The sequence below is a fragment of the Chrysemys picta genome, chromosome 1 (genome assembly GCF_011386835.1).
Source record: "Chrysemys picta bellii isolate R12L10 chromosome 1, ASM1138683v2, whole genome shotgun sequence".
Classification (NCBI taxonomy): Eukaryota; Metazoa; Chordata; order Testudines; family Emydidae; genus Chrysemys; species Chrysemys picta.
Window position 1 is genome coordinate 72027740 of NC_088791.1, and position 21005 is coordinate 72048744.

The 21005-nt window shown below is 38.9% G+C and overlaps 1 protein-coding gene across 15 annotated transcripts in view; it reads left to right on the forward strand.

Moving 5' to 3' along the window:
* Positions 1–21005, forward strand: part of NAV3 (neuron navigator 3) — a 353937-nt gene that overhangs the window by 131969 nt on the left and 200963 nt on the right. For all 15 annotated transcript variants that reach the window (XM_065559490.1, XM_008164582.4, XM_008164583.4 and 12 more), the window contains exon 5: positions 5740–5923. In XM_065559490.1, coding sequence (XP_065415562.1) covers positions 5740–5923 — 184 coding nt within the window. The remainder of the gene's footprint in view (positions 1–5739; positions 5924–21005) is intronic.

A 21005-nucleotide genomic window follows, 5' to 3' on the forward strand; every position in this document is an offset into this window, starting at 1 on the left:
AGTGATTTATAGCTACGGGGATTTCCAGATGTAAATTTTAATATATTCCTACATAAAGTATATAGGATTGGAACCTACAAACATGCATGCAAGTGCCTTTGCCCGTGTAATTAGTCCCAGTGAAGACGACTCACTTGAGCAAAGATATTTGTATGAGTAAAACATTTTTAAGAGCAGGCCCAAATCTAGTAAATATTTGTGTGTGTGGTATATATAAAATGGAACAGTGACTGGACCTTTAGGAAGAGATGCTAATTCTATACTATTAATATCTAGTAGTATCTCTTTTTATTATATTATAACCCTCAATTTGCAGTCTGATGTAATTACTACAATTTATATATGTTTTTCTTTAACATGTTAGATTAAGCCTGTCATCCAGCTTTTAGCTTCATTAATGTGCTAGGCTTGTATGCTAAATACAAATGATATTAAAACAAATGGATTTTTATCACTGCCTTTATGCAGTATTACGGAATTAGTATGGCGAATAAAGGTTTAACCATGAAAGGGGCTGAGCACTCTTGCAAGGTGTTGAGTACCCTGAATGCCCTTTGACTTCAGTGAACGGTGAGGGTGATCCCTACTTTGCAAGATTTGCTAATTGTTCAGTTTTGCTTTAGCACAATTTACTGAAAGGTAGAAGACCAAGTACTCCTTTATCAGAGATGGCAAATGCAATCGTGTTTCATTCTATAAGGTACACAGCAAGAAATCTTTGAATGAGATCTTCTGTTCTATATTAAAATTAACAGAGAGTTCTTATCTCTCACTATCTCCATCTCGATATGATCTTAGTAGAACAGTAGCATTGCTATGTAAGTGCGCAGAAAAGTACAGCATATGGTGTCTTTGTCACATTATTACTCAGTTATCTGCTTAGGGGCAACTACTTCCTTAATTCAGAGTATTACATATTTAGTGCTGATATCATCTATTCTCTATTATATCTATCCATCTGCTAATGAGAATACTTAGCATTTATATAATGCCTTTCATCTGAGGCTCTCAAAGTACTTTACAAATTGAATTGATTGTAAAGTATAATTTGGATATGAAATCATGGTATTTTACACTATCAAATGAGAGAGAAGCCAGTCATTTATTTAAAGGATAGTGTATCATATCTACACCATGCAGTAGCATGTTCTAGATGCAAACCCCTTCTTAATTCTATTCTTTGTTTAATAACAATGATCAATACACACTGAAATTCACTCCTGCATCTATACCTTCTGCTTTGTTTGGATAACACACTGTCAGTACCCATAGCCTATTAAAAGTATAATATTAAAAACAGAAATATTTTTAAGACCTTATCAGTCTTTGAAACCTAATTCTTCTTAAAATGGTGAGTACACATCTGTCTTTTTTTTTTTTTTGAAATTCGTATTTTAATGCAATTGTCTGTTTTTTAAATATTACAAAAATACATTTTATTGATAAAATATTCTCAATGTTTGCAGCAAACAGATGGCTTATCTAACTATTTTAAAGAAAGAAGGGCTTGATCCAGTATTTCCAAGACTGTTATTTAAGCCAGTGGGAATTTTCAGTGCTCAAGTAGTGCAGGATCAGGGTGTTAGTATATAGAGGTTCTGGGTGAAATTTTGGCCCCATTAAGTCAATGGCAAAACTCCCATTGACTTCAGTGACAACAGGATTTCACTCTCTGTTTACTAGAGTAGCAAACACATTACAAATATTGATTTATCATCTAGAGTTCTATAACCACTGCATTTTTGATTATTTATTTGGCTATCTTATATAGGATATTCCCTGTGGCTGTCATGAGCCAATAATTCATAATGTATATTATAAAACAGGGATGCTGAATTAAATGGTCTAATGAGAGACAGTCCACTGGGGTCACTGAAGGCATCCTTTAAAAAAAAACCAAAAAAACCCAATGATGCTAACTGAATCTAGCAATACTGGAAGGGCACAGCCACGGATATACCCTTCTCTTTGATTATATAATGCACTAGCATTTTTGTCCTGCATAAGTCAGTATACTGCAAAATGGAGAAGTTCTAAAATGACATATAATGTATTGTCAGATCTTCATTTCTGTAGCTTTTTGGTAACGTTGTCCCTCTTTCTTTATTTTAAATGCTATTGTGTCCTTATTAGTTTTCGGTGTTTCACTATAAATACAGTAATTATTTTGTATTGGAAAACATCTAAATTCTCTCCTAGCAATTTTGTGTTCTGTTGAAACCATAAATAATAATGATAATAAAAAAAATAAGGCACAAAGTTCCTTCCAAAGAACACTGATGACACAAACTTTGAGTATTAAAATAAGGTTAAAAATCCTTGGGCAATATTATGCTCTCAGTCACACTAGTATAAATCTGGAGTAAGTCCTTTGAGACTACTGAGTTAAATGAATTTACTCCGATTTACATCAGTGTGACTGAGAGCAGAAGGTTGACTCCCTTAAGTTTATTTCTTCAGCATGAACTAAATGTACTACTGTACTACCATTCCTCTTTAGGAGAGGTAATTAAGGAAAAGCGAAATGTAATTCATCCGTTTTTCCTTAATAAATGCAACTTGAACTTTTAAGAGACTCTTGCACTCATTTGTCAGAATATTTATGTTTAAAGCTCGTTATCTGGATTTTATAAACTAGTAAGTCTGTTTCTTGTAATAGGCTTTGGTGAATGGTGGGTTATTCATCAGTGCATGCTGCAAACAGTCACAGGAGCAGTAAAGCCTAATATCCTAACAAAGGGTTTCACAACCAGCTGCCACCTGATTTGACATTTGAAAAAGGAGATACTGAACAGAAGTAATTTTCAAAACTGTATTGTACAATCACCACTGGAGAACCCAAAGGATAATAAAGAATAAAACAGTAGCAGCAAAAGGTAATCTTTTTTTTTTCCAAGTGTAAATATATACATATCTAGAAAATGCTTTTGGGTTCTTCAGTGGTCGGAGAATCTTAACAACTTCACAGGTCTGAAAGTATGGTAATAAAAATAATTGTTTTCACTCTCTGAGTTTTTTCCAAAATCCCTGAATTATAAAGTACACACCTAGCTACACATATTTTGGGGTCATATTCTAGCACCCTGTTTTTCGCTGTTCACGTTTTTTTAACTTTCACTTTCTATTGGGAAAAAAATTAACTATAATGCTACTGCTAGCAATTTGCGTTATAAAATTATTTAATCTGATTATATAAGGGGGAGACAAGATGACCACATCATTATTCAGCATTGCATCAGGTGTAAACAGAAAATAAGTTGGAAACTGTTAGGGAGAATTTATTGGGGTGGGAGGGGGACTGTGGGCTGTGATTCATCATTTTCTGTTAAAGGAAATGGTTTTGCAAAACACCCTTTTCTAGTACATAGTAAATAGTTCTGGAAATGATAAGAAATAATTATTCATATTACTCATGGCCTAGTAGCCCATTTTGACATACAGATTCTGCCTTTCTACAGAAGCTTGTGAAAAGCTGTTGGTCTCATCAAACTGATAAAAGATAAAGTTCAAAACTGATCATATCCTGCTTTAGAAGTAAAAATAAATATGGTTTAAGATGGAGGTGCTAGGTGAGTGGGTGTGTTTAGCTTAAAACAGATGGAGTTTGGTCTTTCAAAGAGAAGATTCTTCTTTTATTAATCATTTCAGGTCACAAAAATTAGCCTGTTGCTAGAAAATGACCAATAAACAAACCAATATCAGGTACAGAGAATAATTTTAAAGTACAATTATGCTTAAAATGTCATCAGTGAGGTTGTCTTTTGGAAGAATGTTCTTTAACAAGTTGTTTCACTGTTGTTTTTTAAATGGAGCCCACTTGTCTGAACAACAAGCGCAGTCTGACTTTAAAAGTCATGGCTTCCTGAAAGAACATCACATATAGGAAATGTTCTTCTGTACAGCTCTGGTGGTTCCATGGGAAGCTGAAGATCCTATGGCAATTTTCATAGTGTTCTGTTCAAATTTCCCTCTCATTAAAATAGGCTCTAATGTCTAAGGCGTTGTTTGCTATTGTTTAATGGAACAAATGTAAGTTGGCTGCTGTGTTTTGCCAACACATTTGTGTATGTGACAGTAGCTGAATTATTCCTTCTTAAAGAGAAAGAAAATCGTTTGCTAAGGATATGACTGCGAAAATGCTTGTATAAATTCTGTTCTAAAAAATTCATTAAAAAGTGTTGTAAAGCTCCTGCACTTTAATACATCTAAATTTGCAGGAATAATAGAGGAACTAGAATCTCCAAAACATCCTTGCAAGACAATTTAGTTTCTTGTGCTCAGTACTGTCCATTCCTGCTTATCTGCTCTTGTCTCTGCTCCACTTTCTACTTCCTTTGTGCTGGCAGTGTCAGTCTGGAATGTCCGCTCATCTGTTTCTCCCACAACCTTCTTCACACCGTCTTCTGTGCGGATTCCTAGGCAGGGACAGTGTCTCTGAATTGACCCAGAAGGCCACTATCCTTTTCTCTATCAGATCTTTCCACAATACATTATACATCCACAGTGCATACTAGAATTTGGTCAATTAACAATGGACAGATGGGGTGGGGGACAGCCAAACAGAGTGGATGTTAATTTATATAACCCCCCTCAAAATATATATAGATGTAAAAGGTGTGTATATATATTACTAGTGTCTCTGTCACCCACCATTTGAATATTCCTTCTCTTTTTAGATTGTAGGTTCTTCAGAGATGAGACAATGCCTTCCTGTATGTGGACAATGTGTAGCACATAGCCAAAATATAAATAATAATAAAGCACATACAATATACTGTATTTCCCGGTAGAAATGAAAAAAAGGCCAGACGTTAGGAGCAATTACAGTAGAGGTGTAAAATTAAATTCTGAACTAGAAGGAAAGAAGATTGCAACCACCTTTGTGGAAGGATTATTAATTGCAGTTTTGATGCAGTATGTTTTGGGATTGGGGAACTGTTTCGTCCAATTCACATTCTCTAGAGGTGTGGACAGTGGCTGAAAAATGGGGATATGTGGCTAAATCCTCTCAAACGCTTGATCTCTCCAGCCGGACAGCATAGCCAGCTCATATACGGTCTTTCCTGCAAACCCTTCACAGAGGGTCCATCAGAGTGCTGTGCCTGTGATGACCCCACATTGATTAGTAACTGGAGAGTTTTCAAATATCTCTCAACTACTTTGGACTTTATTCTGAGGGATTTTTTTCTTTAAAGAGATTTTAACTACATTTTAATCAAACCTGTTTGCATATAACCTCAAGTAGAATTGGTTTATTTTAAATGTTGGATTGGGAGAATTTTGATTAAGTAACTTCTTTAGCAAATGTACTCCTGTCCCCCATACCTCTCACAAGACTTTGTACTGATTTTAGGCAGAGGGAATGCATTGATTTCACATTCATTGCAGATCACTTGAGCTCTTTAGGGCTGTATTGCGTTAGAAACTCTACCTGTGTTTGTGTTCATGTCTAATCATGGTAGAGAGATGTGTAGTACAGTGTTAAGAACAATCTGCTACCATATTTGCAAACCTTCAGTAATGGAGATGCTACATAAGAAGTAATGACTGATAATTAAGCAGTAATTGCAATAACAATGCAATTAAGCAATAGTGAGACCTAATATGATCCTTGAATACACATACACACATGTGTATATATACATATATCTATATGTGTATATAGACACACACACAAATACACACCTACATATACAAAAGTGAGAGTCTAACCCTGGTGTTTTCACTTCTTTTTTATAGAAATAAGGAATGGAAATTTGAAAGCCATTTTAGGACTGTTTTTCAGTTTGTCTCGGTACAAACAGCAGCAGCACCATCAGCAACAATACTACCAGTCTTTGGTAGAGTTACAACAGCACGTCTCTCATTCTTCCCCTCCCACTGAAATCAGCCAATCCAAAACACAGCAAGATATGCAGTCCAGGTAGGTCAAAGTATTTTTCTCAGCTAAAAAGGCCTTTTTATTTGTCTCTTTACGAAAAGGCCTCACACTCTCTTGTTTGGACAGAAATTTGTAGAGGGTCAAGACCAGAAAAAGCTTGTCACTAACTAACTATTTAAAAGCCTTTAGCATTTTATGTAGCTATTACTTTGCTATGCATAAGTGCACCATAGATATTTTATGTGCTGAGATGGTATAGTAGTTGTATTCCTTTGGAGCAGAGCTGGATGAACAGTGAATGTTTATCACCAATATTTGGTTGAATTTTTAAATATTTTTTTACTGTGTTCATGCACTTTTGTGTTTGCTGTGCAATTGTTCTGGAAGATGACTTTACTGGCCTGGATGTTACAGGGAACAGCACATTATATGTGAATATTAGGAAATATCCATGGAAAGCAAATGATGAATTTGTTCACAGGAATCTCTCACTGGAACCTTAATTCTTAGAACTAAACTCATCCACTTGGGGAAAAGAAACAATACTGAGTCATATGTGTGCCTAATCAAAACCAGCTAACACACCTCATATGTAGTATATTGACCACTTGCAATGAATTTCACATGCCTATTTTCCACAGCGAGAGGCATTTGCCTAACTATACTATGCAGTGAATAATTCCAAATAATGAATAAACAAGAAAAATATTAAGCTATTGGAAAACAGTTCACAATAAACAAACTCCCCTATGCTTTATTTTCTGTGAATTATGTACACAGTCTGCGTGAGTAGTTTAAAAGAAAAAAAAAGTGTAAAGGGTCAGAAGGCTTTTCTCAGTGTTTTGTCTTAGGGTTTGGTTTAAGTGTTAGGTATCGAAACCCATCGAATTCACAGTGATGGAGTTTTTAGCTGTTGCACTCCAATGGTTTCACAGTGTAGCTGAAAAACATATTATGAAAGGGTTGTTATATATTGACCGGGACATGCGAACTATTTTTTAAACACAAATATGTGCTTCATTTGAAAACACATTAACACTATTAACTTTACTGGAAAAAGCAAAAGATAGTACAGACAACACATACATAAACTCATTTGAACTGCAGCCTTTAGACCAGAGCATTAATCTTGTAAAAGTTCAGTTTTGGTTTGCTTCATCTATTTGTTTGTTTGTTTAAATAATAGCTGCTTAATATGTGACCAGCGGCGTCTGGAAAAATGTGATACGTTTCACTCAATACTAGATTGTAGAAGTATCAGAATGCACTAAAAAATGTGTTGGTACTTGTATTCATTCACATGTACAAATTCTTAAACTGTCTTGTTCCCCCTACATTAATGTTTAGGATAAAAGTGTTTCCTCCTCTGCTGAGAAATTGTCTACCAGTTTTCAGCTCAGTGGAAATTTTTGCCTTGAAATTATGAATGCAGTAAAAAGTTTGCAGTGGAAGTGCTGGTTGGGGCATTTTAACTGTCTTATCTCATTTGAAAGGCTAAGAAAATTCAGAGATCGTATTGTTTAGACTTGCTTTGGATATCAGTTTCAAAAGCACTGATCTTTTTTTTTGCCTTCCACTGAAAATTAAACTATATGCAGTTTTTTTTTCTTGTAGTGCTCTAATTTAAACACAAAACTGATCCTGCAAGATGCTGAGCACCCTCAACTCCCATGGAAATCACCTGATAGTTGAGAGTCCGCACCACCTCACAGGAGGCAGTCAGTATCTCGTAATGTTGGGTCCTATGTACCTTTGCTTTTCACTTTGCTTTTTTCAGTTTTGCCTTTCCCCTTGTGCTGGAAGTGACTTTGAATGAGGCTCCCCATGTACTCAGTGTTCAGCACTCTGCCAAACAGTAAGCCTTTGCTGTTGATACGCTTTACACCTAATATAATAAAAGAATTGGAAGGTTTATTATAAAGGAAGTTGTCAGGCATAGGCAGCAGTACGTCTGTATTCCTTCCTCTGCTTCAGCACCACTTTACATGCAGCATGTACATATGTGATTGTCTGAGAGACTTTGAAGGGAAAATCAAAATGTTATAAAGGATTTGGAAGAGGGTTATTACATTCTGTTATCCTGTCCTTTGCTCAATAGCAGCAGGTAAAGGGTTAATTTTAGACTGGGTGCGTTTCATTAGTAGTCATCCAAGATTTCAAAGTTTTTTGAACCAGCCGTCTCCCTACACTTCTTTTCTCATTGCTACAACTTGAACTGCCTTGTGGTGTCTTTTGGAGTACTGGCATGATGGTAGTCTTCCTAGCCAAAGTAGTGGATAAAAGATGGATACAATAAGCGCAAAGATCCTCCCCTTGGTTCTGTTGACTATGTATGCCTCCTTATGGTGAGAGCTGTGATTATGATATATTCAGAGCCTTGATGTCTCATGCCCTCTTGAAGGATAAGAGGTACAAGAGTTGAAGCAAGTTTAGCTAGATGTCCTGTCCAAGTGAGGGGTCACTACTTCACTTAGGGTATGTCTACCCTGCAATTAAAAACCTGTGGCTGGTCCATGCCTACTGACTCAGACTTGCAGGATTCAGGGTAAGGGATTGTTTAATTGCAGTGTAAATGTCCGGGCTTAGGCTGGAGCCTGGGCTCTAGGACCCTGCAAGGTGGGAGGGTCCCAGAGCTTGGGCTGCTGCCTGAGCCCAAACATCTACACCTCAATTAAACAGCCCCATAGCCCAAGTCCCACAAGCCCGAGAAAGTTGGCATGGGCCAGCCATGGGTGCCTAATCTCAGTGTAGACAAACCCTTTGTGTCTTCTGCCTGAGATCCTATTGGCTGTATTGCTTCATTCCTTTACTAAAACTGTGCACGGTTGAGATTTGGTACCTGAATTTCCCTTGTATCAGTGTGTGCTATGCTGAGCTAGTATCAACCTCTATAGTTTCCCATTTGGTTAACAGAAAACAAGAATTCAGTTGTTATATTCACACTTACAGAAATTTGATCTCATTCCCCCAGAGATCACCTGCAATCCCATCCATCTCTTGCACTTTTTATGAAGGAGATAACATTACAACATCTCTTAGTATTTTGCAGTATAGTTTTAGTGACCAGGACTCAGGCACTTGGTTCTGAATGCTTTCTAGATCAAAAATTACCTTTAATATTTCCCTACAAATACTTGCCTTTATCTTGTTCTGCTAGTAGTTTAGGAACCTGTAGAACATAGAAGAATTGACATCATGGGAAAGTCTAGTATGTTTATTAAAGTTAACACTTTTCTTTTGTTGTTGTTATGTAGGAACAACAGGACACTGTCATATAATAATGAGCCTCTAGTACTGACCAAAAAAAATTGGTGCTTTTGAAAAATCTGCATGGAGAAATTATCTATCTATCTATCTATCTATCTATCTATCTATCTATCTATCTATATGACACAGAGCAGCACTTTATTTGCTTGACCATGATTTTTTATTCTAGATATGTTTTCTTTTTTTCCCCCCATCAAAAGCAAATAATTCTAAGTGTTTTCCCACACAAATTGTGGGTTTTCAGCTAAAACTAAGTGACTGGAAGCTTCCCTCACAACGTATAAATTTCTTTGAATCTTGACCCACAATGAACTTGTTCCAAGGCACGTTCACATCAATGGAGAGATTTCTGTTGATTTCAGTGGGATCAGATCTTTCATTTCTGTTCACCCAGAACTTCTATTAAAGTCTCTGGAACATGTAAGTGTGCAAAAACAAAAATAGCATTGGGCTTATTGAGTTAGATGTTGCTTGGCTAGAAGCTCAAGATGAATTAACATTAATGTTTCCACCTAAAACATAACCATTGACATATTTTTGGCAAATAATTTTCAACATAGGGACTTAAAACTTACCTAGTTCATTAAATGGTAATAGTGTCTCAATAAAATGTAACATAAAATTGCCTTGCATTGTTCCTTTTTTCTGTATCATCAGAAGAAATTAACCTACTCCAATAATCTATCTAGTGGAGTTAACTAAATTGTGTAGTTCTATCCCTCCATTCCGGATCTTAATCTTAAAGATGTTTCTCATAAATATAAAGTATTGTTATAAGTCTTCCTTGCAGCTATTACTTGAATATTTTCTTGCTTAACCTGTTCCAATTTCCTTAAGAGTTCCTGTCTTTAGGTGTTTAATGCTCTGAAAAAGTCTGTCAATTAGAAAACTAAGGTTAGCACATTATTCATGGCAATATTAGGGACACATTCATAACATTTTTTGTCTACAGCAAATGTATGCAATACATATTTTCTATTCTCTGAAGCCTATGAACCATTTTTACACAGGAAAAATTCCCACTGATTTTTGGATCAGGACTATAGGATTGGCTCTTAGTGTGGCAGAGGCAGGATAACTAATATTTGAATGGTGTGTTTATCTTCATTCACTCATAAATAATTATTTATATAAGCCTTCACATTAAGAACATCTCTCTTCTTGTATGTGGGTTAACGGAAGTACAACCCACTTTCTATTTCTTTGTATATTTTGTTCACCAAGAGCACCTACTTGGGGCCACTGTGAAATACACTTTGTGTTTAATGGGCTGGATAAATTCTACCTTTAAATGTATTTTGTGTGTATGTGTATACTGCACAAGGGATATGTTTTATATACATTTTTTTAAACATTAACATCAACATTTAATTTTCATTGTGTGATTTGGAGCTTTGAAAACATCTTCTATTATGATTGCAATTCCTTATTAATAATGTTTATTACTCTGCTGGGGATTATTTTGCAATTTGCTCCTGTTTGGTTAGTCTTTTTCCCTAACACACACACCTCGACTGCCTGTTCAACCCAATGGTGAGAATATTTGAGTGTTGGTCTCTGTGTGTTTTAGGTATATTGTAGTTTGTGCTGAAATATACAAATACATGATTCAAACTAATTTCATTTATTTTTAAAAATAGATTGGATTTGAATTAAAATAATTTATTAAAACTATCAGGTCCAGAATATTGACACTTTAAGTGAAAGCATTCAGAGGTCTCTAAGTATTTTGTGGGTACATTTCAAAGTGACATAACAGAAGTGTAGTAGAAACCACAGGTTAGCGAGAAAATTCATTTTGTGGCAGTCAGATATGATAAGAAGATTGCCTAGATTCATCTTGATGAGATGAAAGAAAGTATTTAGCTATTACGTGTTTCAGTAAAGCACTTTGAAAAGTTACCCTTTGTAGATAGTCTACTGCTATAGAGATAAATATAGTCTAGATTATAAAAGCATTGGCCAAGATTTTTAAAAAACGGGTTCCAAAAGTCAGGATCCTACATCTTTATTTCAGCAACCAGTAGCTTCTATTTGATTGTTTGCTTTGTTGTTTCATTTCCTTCATCAATGAAAATTATGAAATTATGGATGTAATAATTTCCACTTAGAAATACTGCCTTACATGAAACAGTTATAAACATGGAAAGGGAAAATACCACCAATAAGTCACATTGAACATGATCAGAGTATAACTGTGGGTAAAATCCTAGCCCCATTGAAGCCATTGGGAGTTTTGCCGCTGAGTCAGTGAGGCTAGGATTTCACAATATGAACATAAGAGAGAGGCTCAAACTACAAAATTCAAGTTTGATCCAGATTTCAAAGTTGATGGTGTTTGGATCTGGGGTTTTGGTTCAGGCCTTTCTATGATTGTCACTGGGCTTGAACCCACTCCTGATCCCACTGAAGTCAAAGGAATTTTGCTATCAACTTCAATGGGAGAAAGTTTGGCCTCTTTAGCAGCAGCAGAAAAGGAATAAGCATCTGATAGAAACAGGTACTAGAGTGGATTTGAATCAACAAAAATTGCAGTTTTTAGAGAACCAGCAAGGCTGCATTTGCAATCATTACAGTCCCCCTTTTTAGTAAGATTATTGTGAGGAAGCAAAAGTTCCAATGCATGCTTGCAGTCAGAATGTTAAAGGGGTGGCAGGATCAGGTTTGCTCTGAGAGGGGAGATAATGTGCCCAATCCTGTAAAACTAGTTCAAGCCAAGCTCCAAACAATGGGAGTCAGACCTGCATCAATAGGGCAGGATTGTGCCCCGCCCCCTCCCCATGAATATCATTTGGCCTATAGACTTCTGGAGGCAGCAGTTAAGTTTCAAGTTTCAGATTAAGGAGGCAATGTCTTGGGCTGAAAACGGAGAGAGTTAAAGGAATTTACAGTAAGAGAAGTTTCATTATCCAAAGAATAGTCAATTTATGGAAAAAATATTAAAGATAGCAATGCTACTAAATATGAACAATATTACAAATGATTTAGACACCTACTTAGAGGAAAAATATGTGGTCACTAATAAGCAGTAACTCAGTGGAAATAATAGACTTAGATTGGTTTTCTGACCTCCTTCCATCCCAAAGTTTCCTCTGTTCCTGCATGACTAAGTATGAAACTTTGCTGCTACAGTGTCTTAGATAGGCATCTCCTGGTTTAGTTATGATTCTGTTGTTGTTTTGAGCTTTGGCAATAAAAAATATCATGGTGCTGGTGGCCTTATTTATATATGTCAGTACAGATACATGACAACAATGGTTCCATTATATTTTTTTACACCACATTTTGCTAGTGGATTCCATTATCACAGCAATACATTTAAACTTGCCATAGTGTTGATCTTTCAACCACCCAGATACTAAAATAAAACACATGTGGATGAAAGCAAAAGTTCTTTCTCATTTATGGATTAGGCAGTAGCTGGTTTCAGTGAGCTGTCAGCAAAATTCCAAAAGATGGACAAACTATTTTATCACATACAGGAATGATGTGCACAGCTTGAGATCCAGATGGATTTTGTTAATTCGTTATATTAAAGGAACACCCTGTTTTTTTAGGAGTATAAACAAAGTTAGGTGGCTGATCTTTGTAAGCAGTTACATTTATAGCCAATACACTGAACTGAGTTTCATTTTGCTTCTTTCTCAGAAGTAGTAGAGGAAAAATGAAGCATGTTGCAGTCACAACTTATTGTATCCTATACTATGCTAGGTACACAAATGTTAATGTAATGGCTGAGATTATGAATGTAAACAGCCCCAAAACGAAATATGAAAAGCCAGTTTCTAGTCTCGGTTACATCACAATAAATTCAGAGTAAAGGCATAGACTTCATTGTTTTTATAGGGCTAGCTGTATCTTTACAGTCCGCATTACATCGGTGCACCACCTCACGACTAAGCCAAAGAATTAATTGGGCACAGTGAGTTACAATTCCCCTCCTGTATCCAATCACCCACTCTGGTAAGGACAGAGCCAAGGCTCTTCTCTTTCTCTGTCTTCTCCCCGCCAACATGATCTCATTGTCAGTATCAGCTGTGTAGCTCCTGCTCTCCCCTCTCCCTCCCCCCCCCCAACCAGTGTCCCTATATAAGCAGATGTGAGCAGACGCATAAAGCGGGGACATTATTCCCTCTTTCTCCTCTTTGTTACTTGAGTAAGGGCTATTACAATCTACCCCAAAGTTATTAAACACTCTACTACATTCTGCATGCAGAATGTAGTAGAGTGTTTAATAAGTGGGGCATCTCTTTGTGAGCACATGATGCTCTATCCCTAATGCTAGATCTGCACTAGCTGCTTGTTGACTTCCTCCTTGACCTTAAGATGTTCTTTTTTACTCATAAAGCCACAGTTGTTATGAGACCTTCCTATCAGAGAGATCAGCTCTCTGCCAATTCCACTCTGCTGCATTTGAGAACAGTGAAGGCATTTGGGCTGGAGTCTTTTTGGTAGTTAAAATAGGGAGCTGCTGGGATTGACTCTCTGTGTGCCCCCTTCCCCCAGTCTTTGGAATTCACTCCTCCCATTGGTATAGAATAGTCCAGACTGGTTGATCTTTCAGGCATGCCAATCAATTTCAGCAGGCGTTTAAAGATGGTTGAGGTGGCTGGAGTTAGATTTTGAGTGGGGAAAATGAGGGTTGTGGGATGTTTATTTGCAATCTATTTGCTTACAAGTGGTTGGTTTGTTGGGAGAAGAAATGTGCTTGCTATTTTGATGTTGTAATCTTTTGGTATTGTATTTGTTAATTAATGGCAAGGGAGTCTAGAGAGTAGGCTAGGCATTCTTTCATGTTATTCTATTGAAGCCCAATCCACTAAAATACATAATAGCTCTGATTACTAGTTAGATGGTTAGTTGTTTATTCAAGCAAATATGATATGTGTCATGCAGATGGGTTTTATAAATTGGAATAGTGATTTTCTCCATTAGCCTTTCAGTCCATTCCCTGGACCTCTGGGTTCAAATCCCATATAAGTCAGCAGAAGATGGTGGTCTTATTCTAACTTCTGTTCATTTCCTTCACATAACTACCAAGTGAATTTGCACCTTTTGCATTGACTGCAAGTTTGTGCAGGAAATTACTAAAATAGTAAGTGTGTTCCTAGCCAGAGTTCACTTTGAATTAATTAAAAAAGCAATATATGTAAAAGTGCATATCATCTGCCTGGCACTATACTTCATTCATGTTAGTGTTACCTGAATGAGCAATAATTTTAAATTATTTTTAAAAATATCTGTTCTGATGGTAAGGGCCACTTTTTCAAATGGCCTTTGAAAATGCAGCAGTAGCATTTGCAGAAACACCCATTCATGTGCTTCAAAATCCAGCAATTGTGCATGCAAATCAGACAGTTGTGCATTCAAATACTAATTTGTGCCTACGCTTTTTCTTTTTTTGGAGGCCCTTTTAAAAGGCAAATTTGAAGCTTCAACCAAAGGGGACATTTAAGACTAAATCTGTGATGATAGGTGTAGCAGAGACCGGCAGGGCCCCCCTTGGCTCCTGCCTCTGCTAGGCCCACAAAGTCACTCTGAGACCCTGGGGTTAGTAACCACTGGTGCAGTTTATTCACAGTTTATTCCCACCATCGTTTTGCCATATACAGTTGGCCCTTCACTGTTGCAGGCAGGAGGGAAGAGCTATTTTCCAGCTTCCTCTCCCTGCCTTTTCCCTTTCTTTCTGCTTCTCCCTGGCTTCCTTCATCTGAGGCTTTTAGACAGGCCCAAGCTAATTAGTCAGCCACTGTCTCTGCTTCCCCAGTTAGGGCCAGGTTACCTCCAGCCAGCTCTAATCTATTCCCCTAAATGGGAGCTGGCGTGACAGAGGGATAAATCAGCAACCTTTTGCCCAGCACCCTGTCACAATGGCAAATAACAAATATTTAAAATCCTAATGTTCTTTGTTTGGTTTAAGGAAACTCTCCTGGTTCTTAAAGATGACCGACTGAACCTTTTGGTCATCTTCTGTGTATTCATACAGAACAGGGACAGCATGGCAGCAGCAGTAAACTATTCCCCCCGTCATAATACACCCATGTCATTTCCATCCTCACAAGGAACAGAGGAACATATAGCGGTGTTTGGTAAATGAAAAAAAAAAGGGGGGGGGGAGGGCAGGACAATAACAGTAGGAAAAAAACCTTTACTTTTTCCCAATTGTTTTAAATTTAAGCTTTCCTCTATCCCATCTTTCAAAGGTTCCCCATCTCTTTTGGCTCTTCATTCAGACTTGTGGGAGGGATCCTGGAAATTTTGTCCATCTCTAGTCTCCTATTATCTGCCCTGGTGTAATTTTTATAGTCGTCAGGAGTTCCTCCTCCTCCCCTGAGATATATCTGGTGTATATCATCACATCGTCCTCTGAAAACCTGAGAAAAAGAATTCATTTCAATGCATAGCAATACCAATTTCTCGTGTCAATAAATTATCCTCGCCATCTGTTTAAGAACCATAATGTCGCCTTCACTGACTTCTTGTTCTTTGTGCATTTCAAACTGTAACTGTAATCTTTTCTTCATTATCAGTCCTCACAATTAAAAAAAAAAAACTCCATTCTGCAATCTTTCAATTATTTAATTCTACCTGGCACATGCCTTATTCTCACCATTCATTACTTTTTACACTCTCTTGCTTATGTGCATTTGGCCACAATTTATTCCTCCTGTGGCCTGATCAAAGCCTATTGAAGTCAAAGAGAATCTTTCCATTGATTCCAATGAGGCTTTGGATCAGGCCTTTATTGCATTTGCAATTAGAAGAAACAGAACCCTTAAAAATACATGCATTTTTCCTTGAGTGGTTCTCTGTTTCTCTCTGTGTTGCTTCACTACACTTTCCTTACTCTTCCAAAATTTGCTCTGGTGAAATTGCATCCCAATTTCCTCCTTCCTTCCTTCTTCCCAGCCCCCAGGCTGGTGTATCATTAATTCTATTTATGAGGACCGCCCTACCCCAGTTTTACAAACAGTTACACACATGCATAACTTCATACCGCTGAGTAGTCCCTTGTGACTGCAAAGTTAAACTTGTGTGTAAATGATTGCAGGTTCAGAGCTGTAGAGTGTTAATGCTTACCATCCCCACTGTCTTAATTCATGTTCTACCCACTCTGAAGCAAACATTGACTCTTTCCAATTATTTCTTGTACATAGGAGACATGGCACAGTGCTGTAACATGGCCAGAAATGTATGACTCATTTTGTTGCTTGCATTTATTCTCTTTATGTTTACATGAATTCTTCTTTTCCTACTGTCTTTTCCCCAGATATTATCTCTTAATAGTCTCAAAGTCTCACTGCATGAGACTAGAATTACTTCATATTGTTGTGCTGCAGATACCAGTTAATGAATTAATTAGTATGTTTTGGAACTTTTGTGTATGAGATCAGATTCTCTATTCATGGAGAAAAAAAAAAATCTTACTTCCAGCATCAAAGAACTACATGTTGTTGTTTTTATCAATTAGTGCCCATGCAAAAGAGATTAAGATAGAAATTAAAAACATGAATGTTTAATATACTTAAATATGAGATACACCACATTTATAAGAGCTAGACAAGCTGTTTAAAAAGATAGCTTATATAGTGGTCTGTGTTTTGTCCTGCTTAATAAAAACACTCTGCAACATGAGACATGCCAAAAATTATGATATTAATTTCTTTTTATAGTATGACTCATCATTTTAGGCCCCAATTCAGCAGTCCATTCTTATACAACAAAACACTTACACATTTGCTGAATAGGGATGGATTTAGGAGCATGTTTAACTGCCTTGAGGAATTGGGGCCCTAAAAACCTCAATCTTATTTTAGCATCCACAAACGAATTTGTTTTATCCAGAATGGTATGAAAGGATCCAAAAGAAGTCAGATAGAAATAAGAGGGAGCAAGAACTAAGTGCTATGCAGCTCCCCCTTTCTCCTGCCATCTGGTACAAAAGTTTCATTATACATCTGCTTCTTTTGCAGCTTTAAGACAAGAAATTAACATAGGTACTCTAAGATAGACCCATTCTGTTACTGGGTCCTTAGTGGAACTAAGACAGAGTCAATCAGAGGTGAATGTGTATATGTATGTATATGTACACGTACATATTGCTGTATGGCTAAAATCCCAATCTGACACTTCTGCAGCACATTGTTATTTAATTGGGTGCTTTGTATGGAAAAAATATTATTTTTTTAAAAAGGTGTTTGAGGTACCTAAGAGTACTTATATTCCAGTTGAACTAAAATTGCTAAGTTATTGTTTGTTGACAGTTTTTAGTACTTGTTTTTTTCTTTTTGTTATTTTATTGACATCCTTTCTTGTGTCTTTAAGGGCTATCATTAGGGTGACTAGACAGCAAATGTGAAAAGTTAGGACGGAGGTGGAGGGTAATAGGAGCCTATATAAGAAAAAGATCTAAAAATCAGGACTGTCCCTATAAAATCAGGACATCTGGTCACCCTAGCTTGTCACCTGTCATTTCATTTAACTGTTTTGTTAATTGTAATTAAACATTTACTTTGTGGTATGCTCACAGGCCGCAATCAGTATTGAGGCGCCATTTTGCTGTACAGACATATACCAAGGCACAGTCTCTGCTTTGAATGATCTATGTATATCTGAAGTCACTCTGTTTTGCAAGAAGGAAGTCAATGTGGAGAAAGCATAAAAAATAATGGGGAAGCAAAAAATGCGTAGGGTAACTGGGGAGTGGGGAGCCTTGGCTCTGTGGCAGCCTGCCTAGTGGGGAACTTGGGAGCACAGGCAGTCATGAAGTTTGAGATCCCAGGTTGCCAGCTTCCTTCCAGGTGGGCTGCTGAGGAGCCAGGGAGCTTTCATTTTTCTTTTCCCTAGGGAAAATTGACATTTTCTGTCAGAAATTTTTTTGATTTTGTGAAAAAAATATTTTCTACCTGAAAATCATTTTGACAGAAAATTCCCATCCGGCTATAGTGCATACTCATCCCACCAACGTGGTATGACTGTACCTTGTCATGTCAAATTCGGGTACTCAGTAGGGTGAAATGATTTTGATCCCATAAGAAAACCTTTTATTTCTGTTTTTTGTTTGCTTTTGTTTTGCTTTTTGTTTTTGTTTTGTTCTTGAGTTTTTTCTCTCCCTAACCAGAATTAAAGTGTCCAGCAACTTTAACAAATCACATGGCTGATATTTTCAGAATTACAACCTACAGGACATCCTTTACATTACAGATGGATTGCCACACTGCCATCACACTATAAAGTAACAGCTGCTAGAAAGATTCTGTTTTTAATAAATAGCAAAGGATATAGGGAATCATTACATGGGTTTCCATTGAAGCTGGGGTTTAAAGTACTGTCAATTTGACTCATGCTGTGTATCCATTTTCCAATGAGCTCCATCCTTCAGCTTTATGTGCTGTATACAATTTCATGGAGCGTCCTCCTCCTCATTCCTTCCTTCCTGTACCACTCAGCTATTAATGTTCTTATGCTGTTTGTCTGCAGGCAAGCTAGTAAGCAGACAGATTTCCCTGCAGTTGACTCCAAAGTCTGCCATTAATTCATTGTCTGCCCTCCACCCTCACTCTTCACAGATGCTCATTTGAACTGATGAGTTCATTACACTTTCCTCATTCTTCCACAGTTTGCTCTGGTAAAATTAAAATTCTGATTCCCTCCCCCCCCGCCCCCCCCTCGTCCTCTGATGCCTTTGGTGGACAGGCATTTGAGAATCTTTAGCATTGTTACTTATGGAAACTTTTGAGTGTTTTCATGCACCTGCTAGGAGCAGTTTCTAAAGCCCATTGCCCTGCTTGCAGCTGAACTATTCTGTTTTGTTTCATTGTTTGCACCCATCTCAGGCCTAACGATAGGGTTAATCCAGCAAGCAAAAAAGAGGACGGGAGGAGCCCCGCCCCTGTCCTGCGCTAGCCCCGCCCCATCCTGCCCTAGCCCCGCCCCTGCCCCTCCCACTCCCCCCCTCAGAACCCCCAACCCTCCCCCCGCTCCTTGTCCCCTGACTGCCCCCTCCTGGGACCCCTGCCCCTCACTGCCCCCCAGGACTCCACCCCCTACCTAAGCCTCCCTGCCTCTTGTCCCCTGACTGCCCCCTCCTGAGACGCTCCCCCCATCCTAACTGGCCCCCTAGGACTCTACCCCCTACCTGTACCCTGACTGCCCCAACCCTTATCCACACCCCCACCCCAGACAGACCCCTGGGACTCCCACACCCCATCCAACCACTCCCCACCGCCTGACAGCGCCCCCCCCCCCAGAACTCCCGACCCATCTAAACCCCTCTGCTCCCTGTCCCCTGACTGCTCTGATCCCTCTCCCCACCCCTGCCCCCTGACAGCCCCCCCCAGAACTCCCAACCCCCCCCCCTTGTCCCCTGACTGCCCCCTCCTGGGACCCCTGCTCCTAACTGCCCTCCAGAACCCCACCCCCTACCTAAGCCTCCCTGTTCCTTGTCCCCTAACTGCCCCCTCCTAAGACCCCCCCCAAATGCCCCCCAGGACCCTACCCCCTACATGTACCCTGACTGCCCAAAACCTTATCCACACCCCCAAACCCCCCCCGAACTCCCGACCCCCCCCGTCTCTTGACTGCCCCCTCCAAAACCTCCCTGCCCCTTCTCCGACCCCCTGCCCCCTTGTTGTTGGCCTTTCTTCACCTAATGTCTCGGTGAACTTGCTCAGGAACTGCATGAGCACGCTGGGCAGCAGCGGGGGAGGAGCTCCAGACTGCTGGAGCCGATCTGTGATGCAGGGAGGGAGGGAGGTAGGGAGGGAGTGATTTCTGCTGTAGGGGGGAGGAGGAGGAGCTCTCTCTGGCTGAGTGTCGGAGCCCCATGTAAGTGACACCGTCCGGCCGGCAGCACTGTTAGCCGCGCGTGCTCTGCATGGGGGGGAAGTCCGGACATTTACAAATTCCCCCCGGACGCTATTTTTAGCTTAAAAAGCCGGACATGTCCGGGGGAATCCGGACGAATGGTAACCTACCTAACGATAGGGTCAACAAAAGAAATTAGCCATTGGGATTGTTGTGACCAGGGCCGGCTCCAGGCACCAGCTTAACAACAGGTGCTTGGGGCGGCCAGGGGAGAGGGGCGGCACCTGCGGCAATTCGGGGGCGGCAGGTCCCTCACTCCCTCTAGAAGCGAAGGACCTGCCGCTGAACTGCCGCCGCCGATCGCGGCTTTTTTTTTTTTTTGCTTGGGGTGGCAGAAATGCTGGAGCCAGCCCTGGTTTTGACTAGGTTAGCAGGCTCTGTTTCCTTAAGTTGCAAGAGAAAAAAAATGTTAGGGCCTGATCCAAAGCCCATTGAAGTCAATGGAAAGAATCCATCTGATTTCAAAGGGCGTTGGATCAGACTCTTAGTACTTCGTTGCCTTTTTCAAATAGAAATTTCCTAATGATGCAATGCAGTATTGCTGCCTTCAGTCTTGTGCCTATCTATTAGGCTGCATTGACTGCCATTTTTGTAACTGTTACAACCAGTTTTGATGGGAGCAGTTAGCCAAAAATTCAGGGTCTTGTGGGTCATTGCAGTTAGGAGGAAAAATTAATGATGGAGTCAGGTGGTTTTTTTGATGCAGTCCTTGTCTATTTACAAAGTGTGTACAACATCCTGTTTCCTGGAACAGAGCAAGAATCAAACAAGAAACTGTGTTTTTACTCACAGTTCCGAGCCCCTTTTCCAGTCAGCACTTAGCCCACAAGATCTCTCTTCTAGAGCTTGTGTACACACAGAGCTGTTCCTATGTGTAGGAGCTAACCAGGAATAAGGCACTCTTGTTCTGGAATAAGAGTGTGGTCAGGAACAGCTACAGTGCTTTAAATTTACACTCTACCCTAATCCATGTTCACTTTCAACTACAGAC